We start from the raw sequence: 19034 nt of genomic DNA, 5'->3' as shown, positions 1-19034 counted from the left end.
AGCAGGGTGTTAGTCTGACTCGGAGGAGGTGGGTAGAGGATGGGGATGGCATCCCAAGTGGAAGGAAGAGCACATGCAAGGGCCAGGAGTGGGGAGCACTGCGGAGTGTTTGAAGAACAGTAAAATGGGCTGAATGTTTGTATCCAACTTAAAATTCACATGTTGAAATCCTAATCCATGGGGGAATGGTACTAGGAGGTACAGCCTTTGGGAGGTATAATAATTAAATCAAGAAAGTAAAGGCCTCGCCAATGGAATGAGTGCCCTTATAAAAGACATTCCAGAGAGCTCCCTCCCCCATCCACCTTGGGAGGACACAGTAAAAAGTCACCACCCATGAACCAGGCCTCACCAGACCCTGAAATGGCTGGTGCCTTGATTTTGGACTTCCCAGCCTCCAGAACTGCGAGGAATAAATTCCTGTTGTTTATAAGCCACTCAGTGTATGGCACTTTATTATAGCAACCCAAACAGATGAAGAAAAATAGTAGGTCAGCAGACTCTGAGGCAAAGGTATATTCACGAGTGTGGTGGAGATAATGGTGGTTCATCTGCATCTGCTATGAACAGCCTGTTTTGGCCATACCCTTCACACCCTGGATATGGTCCCAGGCCCTGGAAGCTGATCTGGAGCTGTTTGGGCAGGAAATTACAGGTTTCTGAATACCCTGAGTGTGGTCTAGTGGGGGGCCCAGACTCTAGGGGAGTATGTGCCTTTGGACTTTCAGATTCCTTGCCTTGGTGTAGCCAGCAGACGGCCAGAATGGGAGCCTCTAACATGTAGTGCCCAGAGGAGGGGCTCCTGTTGCCCAGGTCTAAAGGTCAAACTGCTGGAAACACATCTGGCAGTGGCTGAGCTGGGATTTAAACCTATATCCATCTAAGAACATCTCTTGCCACTGCACCATGTTGCCTTGGATAGGATTCTTGGGAAGACTGTTTACATTGAGTATATCCCAACTTGTACAGATCTTATATAAACACTGAATATCATCAATGCCACTAACATTCCAAAAGTCCCTACATTTCACTGTTGTTTGTACTTTTGTGCAACTGGAATGTAAACTGTGCTTTTTCCAATAGGCCCTCTCAGTTGTGTCCTGGCTACTTTGTAGCTGAGTTTAGATAAATAAGAGAGAGATGCTCTTCTCTTCTATTGTCCCTTACTTCCTACATCTATTAATAAGTAAAAATAAAGAGGCAAAGCATAAAGTTATTTGTTCTCAGTAATCATCAAAATGGAGCTTAGAGTTTAAAAAAATGTTAGATACATGAACTTGTTAGTTCTCCACAGGCAGAGATTCCTGGTCTCTAGACCTACTTGGCAGGTGAGGGAACTGTGGTTTAGAAAAGTTTAGTCTTGTCCAAGGTCACCCCAGGGGGAATGGTAGAGTCCATGTTTGAACTCACTCTTCTTGATCAGGTGGTCTTCTGTGATAAATGCAGTATGATTTTGAAGATTCTGCATAAACTACTTGCCCTATTGAGAAGGCATAAATGAAATAAATTTTTATTCCAGATGAACTAAATTACCTGAGGACTGATGGCTTCATATTTTATCAGTATAACTTAGCTAGCCTTTTTACTTAGACCCTTTTTCAGATGAAGATAGTCAATTTGAGGTGTGGGAAGGTTTGTGGGTGATGCATGTACTCCTAACATCACAATGTTAGTTTATCTGACATTCTAAACACAAATTTGGATGCAGCTTATGTTAGTCTGATATTTCAGTTTGATTTTATATTTTATCTTCTCATACACAAAGGAAAGAAATTGCTTAAGGTGTTCTACTCAGACTTTCTCAGAGTATGGTAAAAAGTGTATACAGGCCAGGTGCAGTGGCTCATGCCTGTAATCCCAGCACTTTGGGAGGCAGAGGTGGGCAGATCGAGGTCAGAATTTGAGGCCAGCCTGGCCAACAAGCTAAAACCACATCTCTACTAAAAATACAAAAACTAACTGGGTGTGGTGGTGCATACCTGTAATCCCAGGTACTGGTGAGGTTGATGCAGGAGAATGGCTTGAACCCAGAAGGCGGAAGTTGCAGTGAGCTGAGATTGTGCCACTGCACTCCAGCCTGGGTGACAGAACAAGACTGTCTCAAAACAAACAAACAAAACAAAACAATGCCTATACCAGCTTGTTTTTTTCTCAGTATTGCCAGAATATATGTTTGAGGGGAGGGTGTGCCTGGTTGCATATGTGTGTTGGGTGTCTATGTGCTTATATGCATGGCTGTGGTGTGTTTTTGCGTGCATTCGCATGTATTGAGGGATTTCTAGGTGCCAGGTTCTGCTCAGAGATTGATGAATATAATCTTGTTTAACCTTCAGCACAGCCATGGTGGGAGGTACAGTTCTCTCCCTTTTATGGTTGAAGAATCATCAGTTCAGAGAGGTTAAGGTAAATTGCAGGCTTGGGATTGGAACCTAAGTGTTCTGATACCCCAGCTCTTTCCACTTGGTGTACAATAAGTACAGATCTATTTGCTTGTCCAGATAGAAGACGATGATTACACAACCTGTTGGGGCAAAAATACACACTGACCACCCAACTGAATAAAGAGCTTCCAAAGAGAGGAAGGGGGCTCTGAAATCACAGAAACTGCTTTATCATGCTATGGTTCGATGCTGATTGTGGATTTGAGCTCACAATGGCACTATGAGTCTTTCGCAGATGCTGATGATAGTGAGAATGGAAAATGGAACAGAGATAGAAACCTCAGTCTGCGAGTCAAAGGCTTGGTTTCTAGCTTCAGTTCAGTCACTAATGGAAACACATCACAACGGTGTAGCTTCCAGAAACATTCTCTCATGTAATCATCACAACAACCTTATGGAGTAAAAATCACTGTGCTCATTTTATACATGGCGTAACCAAGACCAGAGAGATGGTGCCACTTTCCCAGGTGATGCATCTGGTAGGCACCAGTGCTGAGATTTAAACCTAAGTCTTTAGTTCAAATACCATCTTCTTCCTATCATATGAGCTGCCTTTGCCGCAGAAACTTTCACACACAAATGTTTTTATGCACAGCAAACCCTTTCTTTTGAAACCTAGAGTCCAGGAAACACCACTAGTGCTTATTCACTTTCCCTAGTCTTGCGTTGCACCACCAACCAGCAATATTTAATGAGTGAGGAAACAGGCATGTACATTAGAGGTCATGCCCCTGTAATCTCAACAACCATTTGTTTCCCCAGTCACAGTGGCTTCCTTCTCCCACATTCTGACCACTTCATATCAAGTTATCAGGCCACATCAATATTCCAGAGTATTCTACTGGTCATTATAAAGAAAATAATTGTTGAGTGTTTAATTAAAGATTTATTGAGTACCTACTATGATCCTTGCTCCAACTATGTAGGGTGGAGGTGGATACAAGACTGAATAAAACACATTTCCTCCCCTTCAAGAAACTTATGGCATTGACTGGACCCCATTGTCACCACTTGGAAAGGTTGGTGGAGGAACTAAAAAGACTTACTTGATTTGGCCTGGTGCGATGGTGATACAGTTTGCATTCTTATGACACGGGTTATTTGATTCACAGATATTGATCATACTGCACCCCACTCCAGGTACGAAATTGTGGTAATATTCTTTACACTCGCAGTGGGACTTCAGTAGTCAGGGAGAGAAAAACAAATAAAATCCTACTTAGTTACTTCAGCTGACATTCTTCTTTAATTTGTATTTTTCCTCTTCCATAAAAACTCACTCAGAGTATGTCTGAAGTATGGACTTAAACTAAAAAATTGTCAAAGTATCTAAAAGTGGAAATCATGTTTACGCGTCTCACCTGCTGGAAAGCTTATACTCCTTGCTTATAAAGTTTAGCTTCAATTTTCTTGTTTCCTAACCCTTGACCTCCCTAGCTCCATAATTTTGGTTTTAGATTATCAATAGGTGAACAGAAATTGATGTCCAAGTGGGTGGCATTATTGCTCTAGAATAATGGTTTTCAAACCGGAGTCTCAACTTAGGACACACTAGACAATATCTGGAAACATATATATATTTTTTGAGACAAGGTCTCATTCTGGTTGCCCAGGCTAGAGTGCAGTGGTGCAATCTTGGCTCATTGCAGCCTTGACCCCCCCAGGCTCCGGTGATTCTCCACCTCAGTCTCCTGAGTAGCTGGGATTACAGGTATGCACCACCATGCCTGGATAAATTTTTTTTGTATTTTTAGTAGAGATGGAGTTTTGTCATGTTGCCCCGGCTGGTCTTGAACTCCTGAACTTAAGTAACCCACCTGCCACAGCCTCCCAGAATGTTTAGATTACAGGAATGAGCCGCCATGCCCAGTCTGGAAACATTTTTGATTGCCACAATGGGAGGAGGTGGTGCTACTAGGGGTCAAGAATGCTGTTAAGCATCTCACAATGCACAAGAAAGCCCCCTCCCATGAAAAAGAATTATGCGGCCCAAAATGTTAAAAATGCTGACGTAGATAAACCCAGCTTTGGAATAATGCACGTGCTTTGGGATAATGCATGCAGAATGTGTGAACAATGAAAATTTCTAAGACTTGAAAATCTGTCTTGGAACCCATTTTCAGAGACAAAGCATATTTTTAATGTCACATACAAGGGCTTGACATTCATGGCAAAACATCAATTTTCCCATAAAGACCTTCATTTTACAGATGGGAATTTAGCCCTTTGAATTTTTCTGGAATCCTGCCCCAGAAATCAATAGCAGAAAAATGTTGCCTAACATATCTATTCTCTTTGGAGGCAAGGATTGGGTGGATTATCTGCAGGGAATTCTAGAAACATTCCTATCAACTAGGATCCAGGCGATGAGACTGCATGGCTATGTTTGGGTTGGGCACTGAGCCCTTCCTTCTACCTGTGCAACAATATCCTTCTATGTGGACACATTTCCTTCGCTGAAGGCTTGATGTGCAGTTATGGACACAGAAGCTATTTGCTAAATACTCGATGGATGAATGTGCTGTTAGGGCCAGGGCTCTTTCCACTGGATTCCTCAGTGATGGTGTCCTGACCAGATTTTTATCAGTCAAATCATGATGTGATTCAGACACTATCTCTGCCCAGAATATTCTCACTGCTCCCTATAATCTGTCAGTACTGCCTGATGTTTTATCTGTTTCATCCCTTTGGGATAGGGTATTTTCTGTTCTAAGAGCATCTTTTAAATGAGAAAGCTATTACAGAATGGAGGACTGCTGGTCAAAGTCAATCATACATTCAACCAAGACTTGGTTAACAGTTAATCTGTTACTCTAATTTTGAACTCAGTATATATTTTGCCAAACACCATATAGGGCTGTGACAGGAGAGAATGTAAGACAATTAAGTTTGGATGGGGGAGCTGGGAAAGTGTGAGTTTAAAGGATAGACTGAGTGAACAGGCACTGATTTCAGGCCCTGAGCACATGGAGGATTGTCTGGAGGGGAAGACCAAGCGGAACACTGAACAGGAGAATTGGGACAGCACAGAATACAAATGACACCTATGATACACAGTGGGTTGTCAAACTTCTAGATGCATCAGTTCCCTGCATCATTTGCTCACCTGTCCAGGCCCATCATATTTGCACACTGTGGAGTTTGTAGGGCAGTTTCCAAAGTTCCTTTGGCAGGGGTCCACTGGCAAACACACTTGGCCATCCCCATGGTAGCCGTCTTGGCATGCACAACTGTGCCGATTTGGTCCCAAGTACGTGCAATGAGCGTGAGGGTGGCAGATTTTTTGTAAACATGGATTGATGGCTTGAGGGGCAAGAGCAAAATGAGAGGCAATTAGTGCACAGGGATGGAGAAGGAGAACCGAACTGTGAGCAACAGTGGATCACAGCTCATTAAAGCAGCAAAGGCAACTCACGGTTTTCAGAGAAACATTTCCTCTTACTCTCCCTGACAGATTTACGTATGGCCATCAGAAATTGTACAGATATTGTATTGATATACTAGTAGGCCATTTTGTGTGTAGTTAAATATAAAATTGCATGAAAGAAAACACTAACGCTTACAGAATTTATAATATGTACTAAGCCCTGCTCTAAGAACTTGCTATCTATTAACTCATTTGATCTTTTCAGTAATCCATGAAGGTAGGTACCATTATTATCTCCATTTCATAGATCAAAAAACTGAGACACAGGCAGGTTAAAGGTCATGTAGTTGGTAGAAGGCAGATCTGGGACTGACCCCAGGCAATCTGGCTTGAGAGTCCATGTTTTTAACTGATATATAATATTGCTTTTTATAAAGTGAATAAAATTAGAAAGATAAAATAACAAGCATTAAGTTTTGTTCTAACATTGATTCAGATGATATAAAAACATGTAAAAATCTATATAAGTGCTTTCATAAGAGAAGAAGCTGCCATTAATTGAGCATTTTGCTTGGCAATTTTAATATACATTTCCCTCAACTACACAGAGAGAAATAGAAATGGTCATTGTGTTAAGGAGGTTGTGAGTTTTTTTTTTCCTCTTAAATAACTTAAACATCTCAGCGAATAAACTAGTAGAATCTAGATTCTACTCACGCTCGCAGGATTTGCCTTGGTAATTGGGAAGGCATTTGCATTCTACTTTGGTTTCATCTTCACTGGAAGGCGAACATCTGGAATTTTCTGGGCAGAGCAAGGCTGAGCATTCAGGGATGACTGCATAGGCAAATTGTTGAAGTACTTGCATTAGTAGAATAATAGTTCTTAAAAACCCCAAAATGCTGTATTCCCTTTTATTAAAAAGCAATACAAGCTCATTGTAATAATTAAAAAAAATACGGAACACATAAAGTTAGAATTGTCTTCTTCTTAGTCTCCAACCCTACTCCCAAAGTTATCAACATCATCAATCAATAAAATATATTAACTTATAACATTTATTTGTATAATTTAGCAATGTAATTTTTAATTTAACAATATATTGATCTCTAACAGCTGCATAGTATTTCAAAAGATTGATGTGATGTAGATGACTATCAAAAACTATGAAGAGTCTGACATATCAGCAAACTCCAACTTGCAAAGTGAGCAAGTTGGGCTGATATAGTTTCATAGATGCTGATAGAAGATACAAAACTCCTGGGCAGAGTTGAAGGACAACTTAATACTCACAGCAGGGTATCAGCATTTTAGCACCAGTTTTTCCAAGCCCCAATTCCCACAGGGCAATTCAAAGAGGACTAGACTGAAATGTGCACATGCAGTGAGTTTCCTTACAGGAGGTGAGCCCTGATCTTGGGGTACTTCATGTTTTTTTTCTCACTCTTGTTGCCCAGGCTGGAGTGCAATGGTGAGATCTTGGCTCACTGCAACCTCTGCCTTCTGGAGCAATTCTCCTGTCTCAGTCTCCCAAGTAGCTGGGATTACAGGCATGCACCACCAAGCCTGGCTATTTTTTCAATATATTTTTTAGTATAGACATGGTTTCACCATGTTGACCAGGCTCCAGGCTGGTCTTGAACTCCTGACCTCAGGTGATCCACCCACCTTGGCCTCCCAAAACGTAGGGATTACAGGCATGAGTCACTGCACCTGGGCCAGCACCTAATTTTTTTATAATGGTCAATGTATTATTTAGGAACAGGCAGGATACAGAAACCACCTAATTATTTGAACAGGGAAGGTTGTAATATAAAGGATTATGAACAATTAAAATCATGAAAAATTAGCTAGTGAGAGCTTAAAATAAAAAAATCCTAAAGAATAAAGAAATAATAATAATCTATAAAGAGCAACCACTATACTAGGGTTGAGACAAGTACCCAAGGTAGAACCTTCTCCCTCCAGGTTGAGATCTGAATGTCACTGGAAAAAGCATGGTGTTAGTCACAAGATAGCAAACTTGCAGAGATGCCTTGATATTTGCTTGAAATCTGTTCTCTGGGGTGGCTGGGAAGGGCATGCATGGGGAGGTCACAAGCCTTGGAACTCACTAGGTGCCAAAGGGATCTGCTGGCCAGTGGGCACTGCTGGCAGCAGGAGTTAAGAAGCCACCTCTCTGCCATGCAGTGCACCTCTGTGTGTGGTTCAGGCCTGGGCAGCTACAGACCAGCTGTGTGAGATGCAGGGGTGTATGTCCAGCTCCCCAGATGGCCAGCTCTTCAGGGGCCTTGGTGTGCATGGGGCTGAGGAGAGGAGTACAGAACAGCTTTTTCCTGGGCTGGGACAGGGGCCTGTGCTGTCTGGGGCTCCTGGCTGTGCTGCCACTTCTTGAGTCAGGCACTGGACAGAGGGCAGTGGCCAAATGCTGAAGGGAGCTGAGCTCTGCAGGAACCCAGCACTGGAGAAACTGTGTAGGGCTAAGAAACAGAGACAAGCTGTTCTTCAGGAGCCTGGTGAGTGAGTCAAACCAGAAACAGGGAGAGAAACCCCTTCCTCCTCTGCAGTCTTTCCGGCACTATTCATTGATAATGCTTTATGTTTTGCTAGCTAGCAAAGGAGAATCATTTATAAAGTCCAGCTCCATTATCACAGAGCTGGCAAAAAGGGTGACTTTGGAGCTGAGAGGCACTGGTAGTGAGCATGCCTGCCCTTTGCTCCTGAGGGAAATAATATGTTTTCCAAGTCTGTTCCATATACAAACATCCTTGAACAGATGATCTGGAACAAAGAGCAGTCAGTGTGTTGCTCTCAAGATGTGCACACAAGTGAGAGATGCATGGAGAACTGTCTCCCAACAGTGGCTACTTGAGTCAAAAAATTCACAGTGACTATTCCCCCACCCCTCCCATAAACCAGAAGTTTTAGCAGAAAGTGGCTGCTGCTTCAGGATTACGTTTTCCACCTGACTTTATATCCAGGAAAGGTCACATGACTAGCTCACACTGATGGAATATTGAGTAGAGGTTTTATATATTTTTCCTAAACTTTCATAAGTAGGTGCTTCTCCATCTTCTTTTTCCCAACTGTGATGACTAGAAGCAGAGCACTCTGAGGTACTAGAGAATGACAGAGTCACAAGATGGAAAGATCTGCATCCCTAATCACCACGTAAGGGGAAGCTGGCACCAGCCAGGAACACCTACATTGCACTGTTACATGAATGAGAACTATGCTTCTTCAGTGTTAAGCCAGAGGTTCCCAAATATCTCAGGTCACAGTGCCTTTCGTGTTTCAATAATTTTTTCATGGTACCCCGACATCAAAAGAAATACCGAAAAGGTCAATTTAGTTAGTTGTTAGACTCGCTTAGCAGCCATTTAAAAAAGTGACATGCCTAATCAAAAAATGTTTATTCTGAAGTAACTACATCGACCTACGTATGAGACATGTGAGTGTGTTAGACACTGCACAACTTCTCAGACTTTAGAGTTTGATACAGATTGGAGACTGACACCCTCATTTTAGTCACATTGATTTTTACATGGTATTTGCCTTTTATCATAGTAATCACTGAATATGTACCTTTGCAAAGATATGATGTCACTGAAAGCAATGTAGGGTGACCTCATGTTGAAATTGTGAACTAACTCAAGCTAGCAGTTCCTGTGGTATCTGACAGATGTATCTCCGTGTTTCCCTCAAAAATTGAAAATATCTAATAGTAGCCAGGCAATTTGATGTAGTACCTTGGGGCACCTTGGTGTACAATTTTAAAACCACAGTGTTAAGCCATTGAAGTTTTATGTGTATTTCTTATAGCAACTAGCTCTATCCTATCTAGTATAGGATGTACCACAACTTATTCAACCAATTTCCTACTGGTGGGAATTCAAGTGCTTACCACAAAGAGTATTTCCATGAATTTCTTTGATTATATATGCTTACCTTTGTCTAATTTCTCTCTTCTCCCAGGGTAAGTTCTTAGAATTGGGGCCACAGAAGCATGCTCTAAGCTTTAGTAATTAAATTTTCCACATAGGCTGTAGGAATCCACGTTCTCACTGTCATTTTTTTTTCATATCCACAGATGGATATTATCTATCTTTTCAATCTTTGTAACATAGTGGGCAAAAAACCAAAAATAAACCTACAGGACTTCAAATGTGATTGCATTTTAATAAGCATGTATGTGACGATCAGTGGACTTAGCACCTTTTTCATGTTTATTGCTGGTTTTCATTTTTTTTTTTTTTTTTTGAGATGGCATCTCGCCCTGTTACTCAGGCTGGAATGCAATGGTGTGATCTTGGCTCACTGCAACCTCCATCTCCTGGGTTCAAGCGATTCTCCTGCCTCAGCCTCCTGACTAGCTGGGATTACAGGTACCAGCCATCATGCCAGCTAATTTTGTATTTTTGTACAGACAGGATTTCATCATGTTGGTCAGGCTGGTCTTGAACTCCTGACCTCAGGTCATCTGCCCACCTCAGCCTCCCAAAGTGTTGGGATTACAGGTGTGAGCCACTGTGCCCAGCCTGTTTTCATTTCTTGTTCTGAAATTTAGCTGCTCCTGGGCCCATTTTAAGAATTGAATTTATGGACTTTATATGAATCCAATTTTTTAATTATAAAAATGTATCTGCTATGTGAATTTTAAATATTTTTGTTTATCTTTTGGCTTGACTAAATTGTTACTGTTTTTTCATTTGGAAACAGATCTTTCAGGGTTTCCCATGAGGCTGGCTTCTGGACTGGGTCTCCTGCCTTACTGAGAAGACCTCTGCCCAGGAGTCCATGGAACAATGGCAGGAGTTGCCAAGGAAGGGGGCTGACTGAGGACCACAGAGGGCTCATCCCACCCACTTGCCTTTGCATTTGGGCTGGAGGCTTGCATGGCTGTCCCTGCTACAGGAAGAAGGCAGAGGCTGAGTTTATTCATCCTGCCACTACCACTGCTCCGGGTAACTCAACAGCTTCCAATAAAATGAGTTTGCATTTGCTGACTTTCAATCTCACTCAATCCCTTCATTTTACAGGAGACTAAAGTCCCGAGGATAAGTTAAGTGAGGCTAATGTCACAGGCAGAATGGCTGATTTCTTAACATCTCAGCTCCCAATTCACCCTTCAGAGCCTGCTCTGCCATCATGTGAGTTTCTCCTTCACATAGCGATGCTAAGCTTTGCCGTAGAGGGCGCTGGCGGGACACGGTGGGAGGGCGGGGGTCTGTTCAGGGATACCCTGCCCCAGTGTGCACCCAGAGTCCCTCGGTGACTGACCTTGAATCCTTTGCCTGGACCTAGTGACCACCTTCCGACAGCCCTCCCCACATAGACATTGTGTATTCCAGGTCCCGATTTCCTGGGCCTCACCCAGCAGCCTCAGCTCCCCAAGGCCGTGGAGGGTTGCCCCGTGCCTGCTGGGTGACTACGGTCAAGTGCTGACCTGGATAAAACAGCAAACTTGTCTGCCACCCACCACACCCTCTCCAACAAGATTTAAATCCTGCTTTGGGGATGGCCACCCTCTTCCACATGTGTCCTTCCTTTGTTATGCTCCATCCTCCCTAGAGTTCTCTTTGCATTTCACAGCTTCTTTCCTATCATAGTTTACTAATTATTCCCATTGAACTTCCCTTGTTTTTTTTTTTTTTACCTTTTCATTTTTTTTTATTGCATTTTGGGTTTTGGTGTACATGTGAAGAACATGCAAGATTGTTGCATAGGTACACATGTGGCAGTGTGATGTGCTGCCTTCCTCCCCTTCACCTATATCTGGCATTTCTCCCATGCTATCTCTCCCCAACTCCCCATCCCCCGCTGTCCCTCCCCTATTTCCCCCCAACAGACCCCAGTGTGTAGTGCTCCCTTCCCTGTGTCCATGTGTCCTCATTGCTCAACAACCGCCTGTGAGTGAGAACATGCGGTGATTGATTTTCTGCTCTTGTGTCATAAACTTCCCTTGTTTAATCTCCTCTAGGTTTCTACCTCTTGATTGGACCCAGTATAATAGATTGCTTTCAGAATTTCCCATGAATTCAAATGACTTGAGTCCCAGATCCCCTATCTACTAGTTGTGTGACATTTGGTGAGTGACTTAGCCTTGGTGAAGCACCCTTTCCTCTTCCTTAGGGCTGTTACTGTGTTCTGCCTTTGAGGCTCATAATGGAGAAGATGCTGTATCTCCTTTACCAGGTGACTAACTGGTTGCAGTAGCTTGTGTTGGCTTCCCAGCCCCAGTGTCCCTCTCTCTACTCTATCCTTTGCATGGCCCCTAGCTCAGCCTTCCTAAAACACAGCTATAGCCTTGACACCACACTGCTACTGTTCTCTCTCTTCCTCCTCCTCCCTTCCCATCCTCTTCTTTCCTTTTCTCTTCTACATTCTCTTTTTAATTTCTGGTTTCTTTCCAGAAAATATTTGATGGCCACCCACCATACTCTCTCCAACAAGGTTTAAATCCAGCCTTGGGGATGGTCACCCCTTCCAGATTTGTCCTTCCTTTGTTATGCTCCATCCTCCCTAGAGTTGCCCCTGTCGAGAACCAGTAACAGACACAAAATTGAAATGCGTACATTTGTGCCTATTTCATCTGGCTCGGCATTAAGGAAAGTAGTAGTACTTACACTTGTCACAGGTGGGGCCGGTGTATGCAGAGTGGCACTCACAGGTTCCGTCACCATCTAGTCCACTGTTGCACACCCCATGCACACAGTTGCACACTGGAGACAGAAAGTGGGGGTTTTTATTACCTGATATAGACTGCTGCTAAACATTCTGGAAAGCTAGTATTTTCAGATCATCTTTGTTGAGTCTCTGCATAGTAAGGCAGAGAAGATGCTGGATTTGAAGCCCTAGAGACCCTTATTTGAACATTGGCATCTCTCTCTTTTATTTGCACCAGCAAAGCAAGGATCAATAAAGTTTAAAGTATTCCAAACATCTAATAAGCCATCAAGTCCTTTGTTTTCTCTGTGTCTACCTCCCACCTTGGTCTTCCGCTCTTTATCTCCACTGGTGTCATTCTTGTGCAGGCCTTTATCATGTTTTGCCTGGACTATTGCAGTAGCATGATACCTGGTCTTGCTATTTCTAGTTTCTTGCCTCTCCATTTCATTTGATTAGCAATGGCATCAGGGTGACATTCCCAGAAACATCTCAGTGACTCTTAATTGCCAACCAAATGACGTTTTTAAATTTAACATATGGGTAATGATGCCTACTTCCTGGGATTTCTATAGAGTCAAGTAAGATAATGTATATAAAGCATGGAGTATATCATGTGCATTGGAGTTCTTTTCCCTGCTCTCAAACTATTTACTTCATCTTTGGATACCTCAAAAGAGAATCAACTTAGTGTCTTATATATACCTATTATGTTAAAAAAAAAAAGCCACTACTAACCCAATCACTGTTGGTAGCAGATAAGTATACAAATAAGTTCTACGTATTGATGGGGCAATGCAAAGATAAAAAAAGGAAAATATTCAAAAGCGGCTAGAATAACCATGTCATATTTTCTAGCTTGATGTTTTAGCCCAGTGACAGACCATTTCAGAGATGATAAATGAAGGGCATTTGAAATGGATGATCAACTCTTTAGTTGCGGTTGATTTGTAGCAAGATTTACTATCAGGATAAGCCATTAGCATCCTACAGCCAGCCCTCTGTGCAGTATGTTGTATTAGTTTACTATCGCTGCCATAACAAGTTCCACAAATTTAGTGGCTTAAAACAATACAAATTTGTCTTATAATTCTGGAGGTCAGAAGTCCAGAATGTACTTGTCAAGCTAAAATCAATATTTCAGTTGGGCTGCTATTCCTCTGGAGACTTTAGTAGAGAATCTTGCCTTTTCTAGCTTCTAGGACCCATTTTTACTCCTGGGATCATGAAACCCTTTCTCCATCTTCAGAGCAAACAATGGCAGGCCAAGTCCTTCTCATGCTACCATTTCTATTATTCTTTCTTCTGCCTTTTTCATCCACTTATAACAGTCCTTGTGATTACACTGGACTCACCTGGGTAATCCAGGATACTCTCCCTATCTTAAATCAGCTGATTTGCAACCTTAATGCCCCTTTGCCATATAACCTAACATACTCATAGGTTCCAGGGATTAGGACATTTTGGGGCTCATTTTTCTACACGTGTCTTCAGTGCATGTAAGCCAACTTAATATTAGCTCAAATGAAACATAATTAAGAAGATGCACCTGCTTAAAAACTTAATCAGAAATACCAGCAAAGCAAAGATCAATAAAGTTTAAAGTATTCCAAACATTTAACGAGTCGTCAGGTCCTTAGTTTTCTCTGCGTCTATTTCCTACCTTGATCTTCATCACCACTGGTGTCATTCTTGTTCAGGCCTTTATCATGTTTTGCCTGGACTATTGCGGTAGCATGATACCTGGTCTTGCTACTTCTAGTTTCTTGCCTCTTCATTTCATTCATTTGATTAGCAATGGCATCAGGGTAGCCTTCCCAAAAATACCTCAATGACTCTCAATTGTCAACCAAATAAAATTTAGATTTCTCAGTTTGGCAAACAACGGCCTTTCCAATCTGACTCTAACCTTGATAACTTTTCATTTTCATCTTTCACCACTTTATTTCATACATCTTAGATTCTTAGCACGTGGGATGACTCATTCACTATTCATCTTCCTTCCTTCAAAACACTTATGGAATAAGTACCATGTTGAGAGTACCATGCTAGAGATTAATGCTCAAAAATAAACAGGACAAAGTCTCTGCCATCAGAGAGAGCACAATCTGATGGCAGAAGAAAACAGTCAATCACAATGTGCTGGGATAAATGCTATGACATGACCAACCAATGGGAGTTGGCCAGGAAAAGATAAAGTGGGGTTGGCCCAGGGAAGACTGTGCCAGGTGAAAGCAGCAGGAGATGCATCTTGCACGTGGACACCTCCAGGCTTTTCCTCTGCTGCACTCCTTTTTGTGTGCCAACTGGAATCCTCCTCATCCTTCAAGACCAGCCAAAGCCCCCACTTCTGCGTTGCCATCTCAGTGGTCCCCAAACGATCTGTGCTTCTCTGGCTCCAGCAGCATTTTCTTCATTCTGTGTTCACTATTGCACCCTACAACTACAGTTTTGTTAATGCCTGACAGCTGAAGACCACCAGGAGCACACCAAGGGGCAAACCAATGGCAGCAAGGGTGAGCCATTCCGGGAGAAGTAGTGGGCTCTCATGTCAGCCAGGAGAGGCAGCCGCTGGGTTCTTCTCGTGGTTGTCCATTGTTGTGGAGTCTCTGTTCAGACATGATTATTCCCTGACCCAGTTTTTGTCTTTTCCTCCATGGATACAGTGAGTCTTTTGTCTGATGGCGATGTTCTGTGAAATTCTTTACCCCCAGCAGGGGAACAGCACAGCCTCTCTGGTAGCAACTAGGCCAGTAGCCAGTGGACAACTGTCAGGGCTGCTGTTTTCTTTCTCAATCTGTATATATTTCTCCCCTATTAGATTGGAACTGCTTGGAATGACCTCCCCACCTCTGTATTTCCCCACAATGTCTTTTACGGTGTCCTGTAACAATGCCAACATCAATGCAACTAAATTTTAGATAAAGACAGTGCCCGGCAGAGCCAGGGTTAGGCTGAGAGTGAGGCAGGGTTGTGCAAGTGCAGAGCTGAATCCCACCCTTATTTAGCATTTTGATGTTTCACTCAATAATTTTTTTTTTTTTTTGAGATGGAGTATCGCTCTGTAGCTCAGGCTGGAGTGCAGTGGTGCGATCTCGGCTCACTGCAACCTCCACCTCCCTGGTCCTAGTTCAAGCAATTTTCCTACCCAAGCCTCCCAAGTAGCTGAGATTTCAGGCATGAGCCACCATGCCCCTAATTTTTGTATTTTTTAGTAGAGACGGGGTTTCACCATGTTGGCCAGTCTGGTCTTGAACTCCTGACCTCATGATCCTCCTGCCTTGCCTCCCAAAGTTCTGGGCTTACAGGCATGAGCCACTGCGCCTGGCCAATAAATTTTAAGGTATTATTGTCATGGGCTGAGTTTTGTCTCCCAAAAGAATATGGTGGAGCCCTCATCCCCAGTACTTCAGAATGATCCTATTTGGAAATAGGTCGTTGCAGATGAAATGAGTTGAGATGAGGTCACACTGGAGTAAGGTGAGCCCATAATCCAGTATGACTGGTGTCCTTATAAGAAGGGGAGAAGCCACAGATATGAGGGGAAGAGGCCATGTGAAGAGGGAGGCAGAGATTGGAGTGATACTGCCACAGCCAAAAGCAGCTGAGGCTACCACAGGCTGAAAGAAGCAAGGAAGGATCTTCTTCTAGAAGCTTCAAAAGGAGCAAGGCCCAGCCAACACCTTGATATTTGACTTCTTGCTTCCAGAACTGGGATACTAAGTTGCAGTTGTTTGAAGCCACCCAGTGTGCAGTGCTTTCTTGCAGCTGCCCTAGGAAATCAGTGCAGTTATTGGTCTTGATTCCTGAGTTTTTTGATGACTCCTTAAATTTTGCACCCGAGGCCCTACACTTCTCCTTATAGAGCACTTACTATCCATCAGGCATTTTGCCAAGTGCTTTGCCTGCCTTAGCTAATGTTTACCACATTTTCTGAGGTAGGTATCATTACTATCTGTGGATCACACAGAAAAAAAATGGGAGATAACTAGCTCAAGTAGTACCTCAAATAACTGAAGAATAAAATTGAGTTTGCAGTATCATCCTCCCTTCAAAACTCAATTGACATGGTTTCTATTTTAGCAAAGCACTTTGCTATCTACCTATGACTATGGATTTTTGGAATGAGCAAGTTCTGGAGAGAAGTCAAGGTGGCGATGGAGATAAGTGGGGTGAGGAGGGAGGGTACTATGAGCTTAGTGGAGAAGATTCAATTCAATTCAGAAATATTTACCCAGCTCCTACCTAGTAGCCGGTACTGTATTAGGCACTAAGTATACAACATATGAGTAATTAATAACATCTAAATTCCAGGAGCTCACAGTGCAGTGGGAAGCCAGGCTGTAAGAGATACAATGACGATTCCTTTCCTAAGTGCTGTCATTCAGTTAGTGGAGGAAGGTGAGGGCCACAGAGGTCTCCTGCTCCCAACTCAGATGCAAATTGCAAGTGTTGTCCTTGTCACTAAGATTGCCCTACCGTCTGTGTGGTATTGGCCCAAGGCCCTGGCATGAGCCTCTCGCTGCATGCTCTTTTCCACTACAGCCTCTATACTGGATTAACTGCCTGTCACTGGCAGCTTTTGGAAGCCTCTGACACTGCATTGCGGGCTGCCAGCTGCTGCCAGGGACATGTCCTTGGAAAGGAGAAGTGAGTGGTAGAGGGCTTCCCAGATGATCACTGAAAGAGCCCTTGCTTGGTACTTGTTAACCAGCCGCAGCAAATCTCTAGAGATGCACAAAACTTGGGTGGTGTGACTTTAAAGTGGTCAAAGCCATGGCCGTGCTGGTCAGAGGGATAGTATGCACAGCCTCCATGATGTGTCCCACAGCAGAGTAGGGAGTGGCTCCCTCTCCTGTGCTCTCATAGGATCTTGTCTGGGCTTTGCACACTGCATCATCACAGTTGTCACCCACATTTCCAACTTCTAGGGGCTAGGGACCTAATCTCATCACTCTTAGGACCTGCATCACCTGTCCGGGTGTCATGCATGATGGACACTCACCAGAGGCAGACTGGGGCAGTGCTTGGGGGCCCAGGCTCTGGAGTCACACATGTGGGATCGAATCCTGCCTCTGACCCCATAATAGCTGCATGGCCTTGAGCAACCTCTCTGCTTCTTCCTCCATAAAAGGAGAATCCTCACCTCCTATGGAGCATTGCACTGAGGATCCAAAGAAACCCCTCTGCACATGGTCTGACATGCAGCAGGTGCTGAACAAATGCTAGTGACTCTTCTTAACAGTACATGGTTGTGGGATTGATCTGGGGATCATGTTAGAGAAAGTGGGCTTTGCAATCTGCCTAACTGGGAAGGAGGCACTGAGCAGGCTGGGGCACTGGCAGCAGAGATGAAAACCTTTGGCTGGTGCAGCTCGAAATCATCTCCAAACCAACAAGCAATCTGGTAGGAGAGTGCTCCCGCAGTAGATTATAGCCAGTGTGAAAAATAAACTGCACCTAATAGAGCTGTCCTACTTACAGGCAGAATGGCCACCTCCCCGGACCAACAGCTCACTGGATGATACAACACTGGCACCCAGTGGACGCCTGGCTGAAAAGGTTTGCAGTCTCCACAGTTCTTGTCAGCGGGAAATGACCAGGCGTCACTGAGTCATTCGTTCATCCATTCATTCATCAGTGATTTGCTTGCTGTTGAATTACTTTGTCCTCAATACTTACTTCCATTGATTGAATGCTGTGACATACTACTAAAGAGCTTTGCTATGTTGTCAATCCCATGAAATCGATGTTATGATTCCTGTTTTATAGATGAGAAAGGCTTAGGGGATTTAAATAGCTTGCCCTGGGTCACACAGCAATTAGGGACTGTTTCAAACTGCTGCCAGGCTGAGTTTAAAGCCTGTTCTCTCAATTGTAATGTCCTAGAAATATGATATGTAATTTGGTAGTCACAGGCCACATGTGGCTATTTAAATTTGAATTAAGTGATAGCAACTAAAATTTAAATTTAGCTCCTCAGTTGCTCTAGCCCCATTTCAGGTGCTCAATGGGCACGTGTGTCTAGTGGCTACTGTGTGGAACAGCGCAAATCGACAATATTTCCATCATCACAGAAAGTTCTATTGGAATCCAGAGCTTGGAGGTTTTTCTCTTGGGTCTCTGTTTAAGTTTCCAGTTTTCCTTTTTAAAAATTTAGGTGTTGAAATCATCTTTCTCCCTTCACTTACCCTTTTTTCATGACACTAAGTGTAAGGGGGGGCTACTTCCTTTATTTGAAAAAGTTGGGAATTTCCCTGTGCATCTGTGCTCACGAGTAACCAACACCAGCATCTTGGAGATAACATGGGTCATTTTCTTCCTAATTTGCCATCTCCAGGCAATTACTCGGCTTTCTCAGGAACTAAGCAATGCTAGATGCTTTCTTTACTCCTTCCCATTTCAATATTTGTTTAACATATGTGATTTAAATTCTTAAATGGCAGGGAAGGGTAAATTTGGGAGGAGACATGCTGTTTCTATGCAGTTGACTAATTACATTTTAGTTGCTGTCCTTTAATGTAATGTTTAACTTTAAAAACACATGATACCAATATCTG

At 43.1% G+C, this 19034-nt stretch overlaps 1 protein-coding gene across 1 annotated transcript in view; it reads right to left on the bottom strand.

The window, feature by feature from the left end:
* The window catches only part of STAB2 (stabilin 2), a 169233-nt gene that overhangs the window by 123359 nt on the left and 26840 nt on the right, over positions 1-19034 (bottom strand). Inside the window, exons 6-9 of the mRNA XM_017540297.2 lie at positions 12435-12530; positions 6526-6645; positions 5548-5744; positions 3488-3621 (exon numbers count right to left, since the gene is read on the bottom strand). Of these exons, the coding sequence (XP_017395786.1) occupies positions 3488-3621; positions 5548-5744; positions 6526-6645; positions 12435-12530 (547 nt within the window). The remainder of the gene's footprint in view (positions 1-3487; positions 3622-5547; positions 5745-6525; positions 6646-12434; positions 12531-19034) is intronic.

Source organism: Cebus imitator, unplaced genomic scaffold (assembly GCF_001604975.1).
Source record: "Cebus imitator isolate Cc_AM_T3 unplaced genomic scaffold, Cebus_imitator-1.0 Scaffold8, whole genome shotgun sequence".
In the NCBI taxonomy this organism is placed as follows: Eukaryota; Metazoa; Chordata; class Mammalia; order Primates; family Cebidae; genus Cebus; species Cebus imitator.
This window is presented reverse-complemented; position numbering and strand designations above follow the sequence as displayed.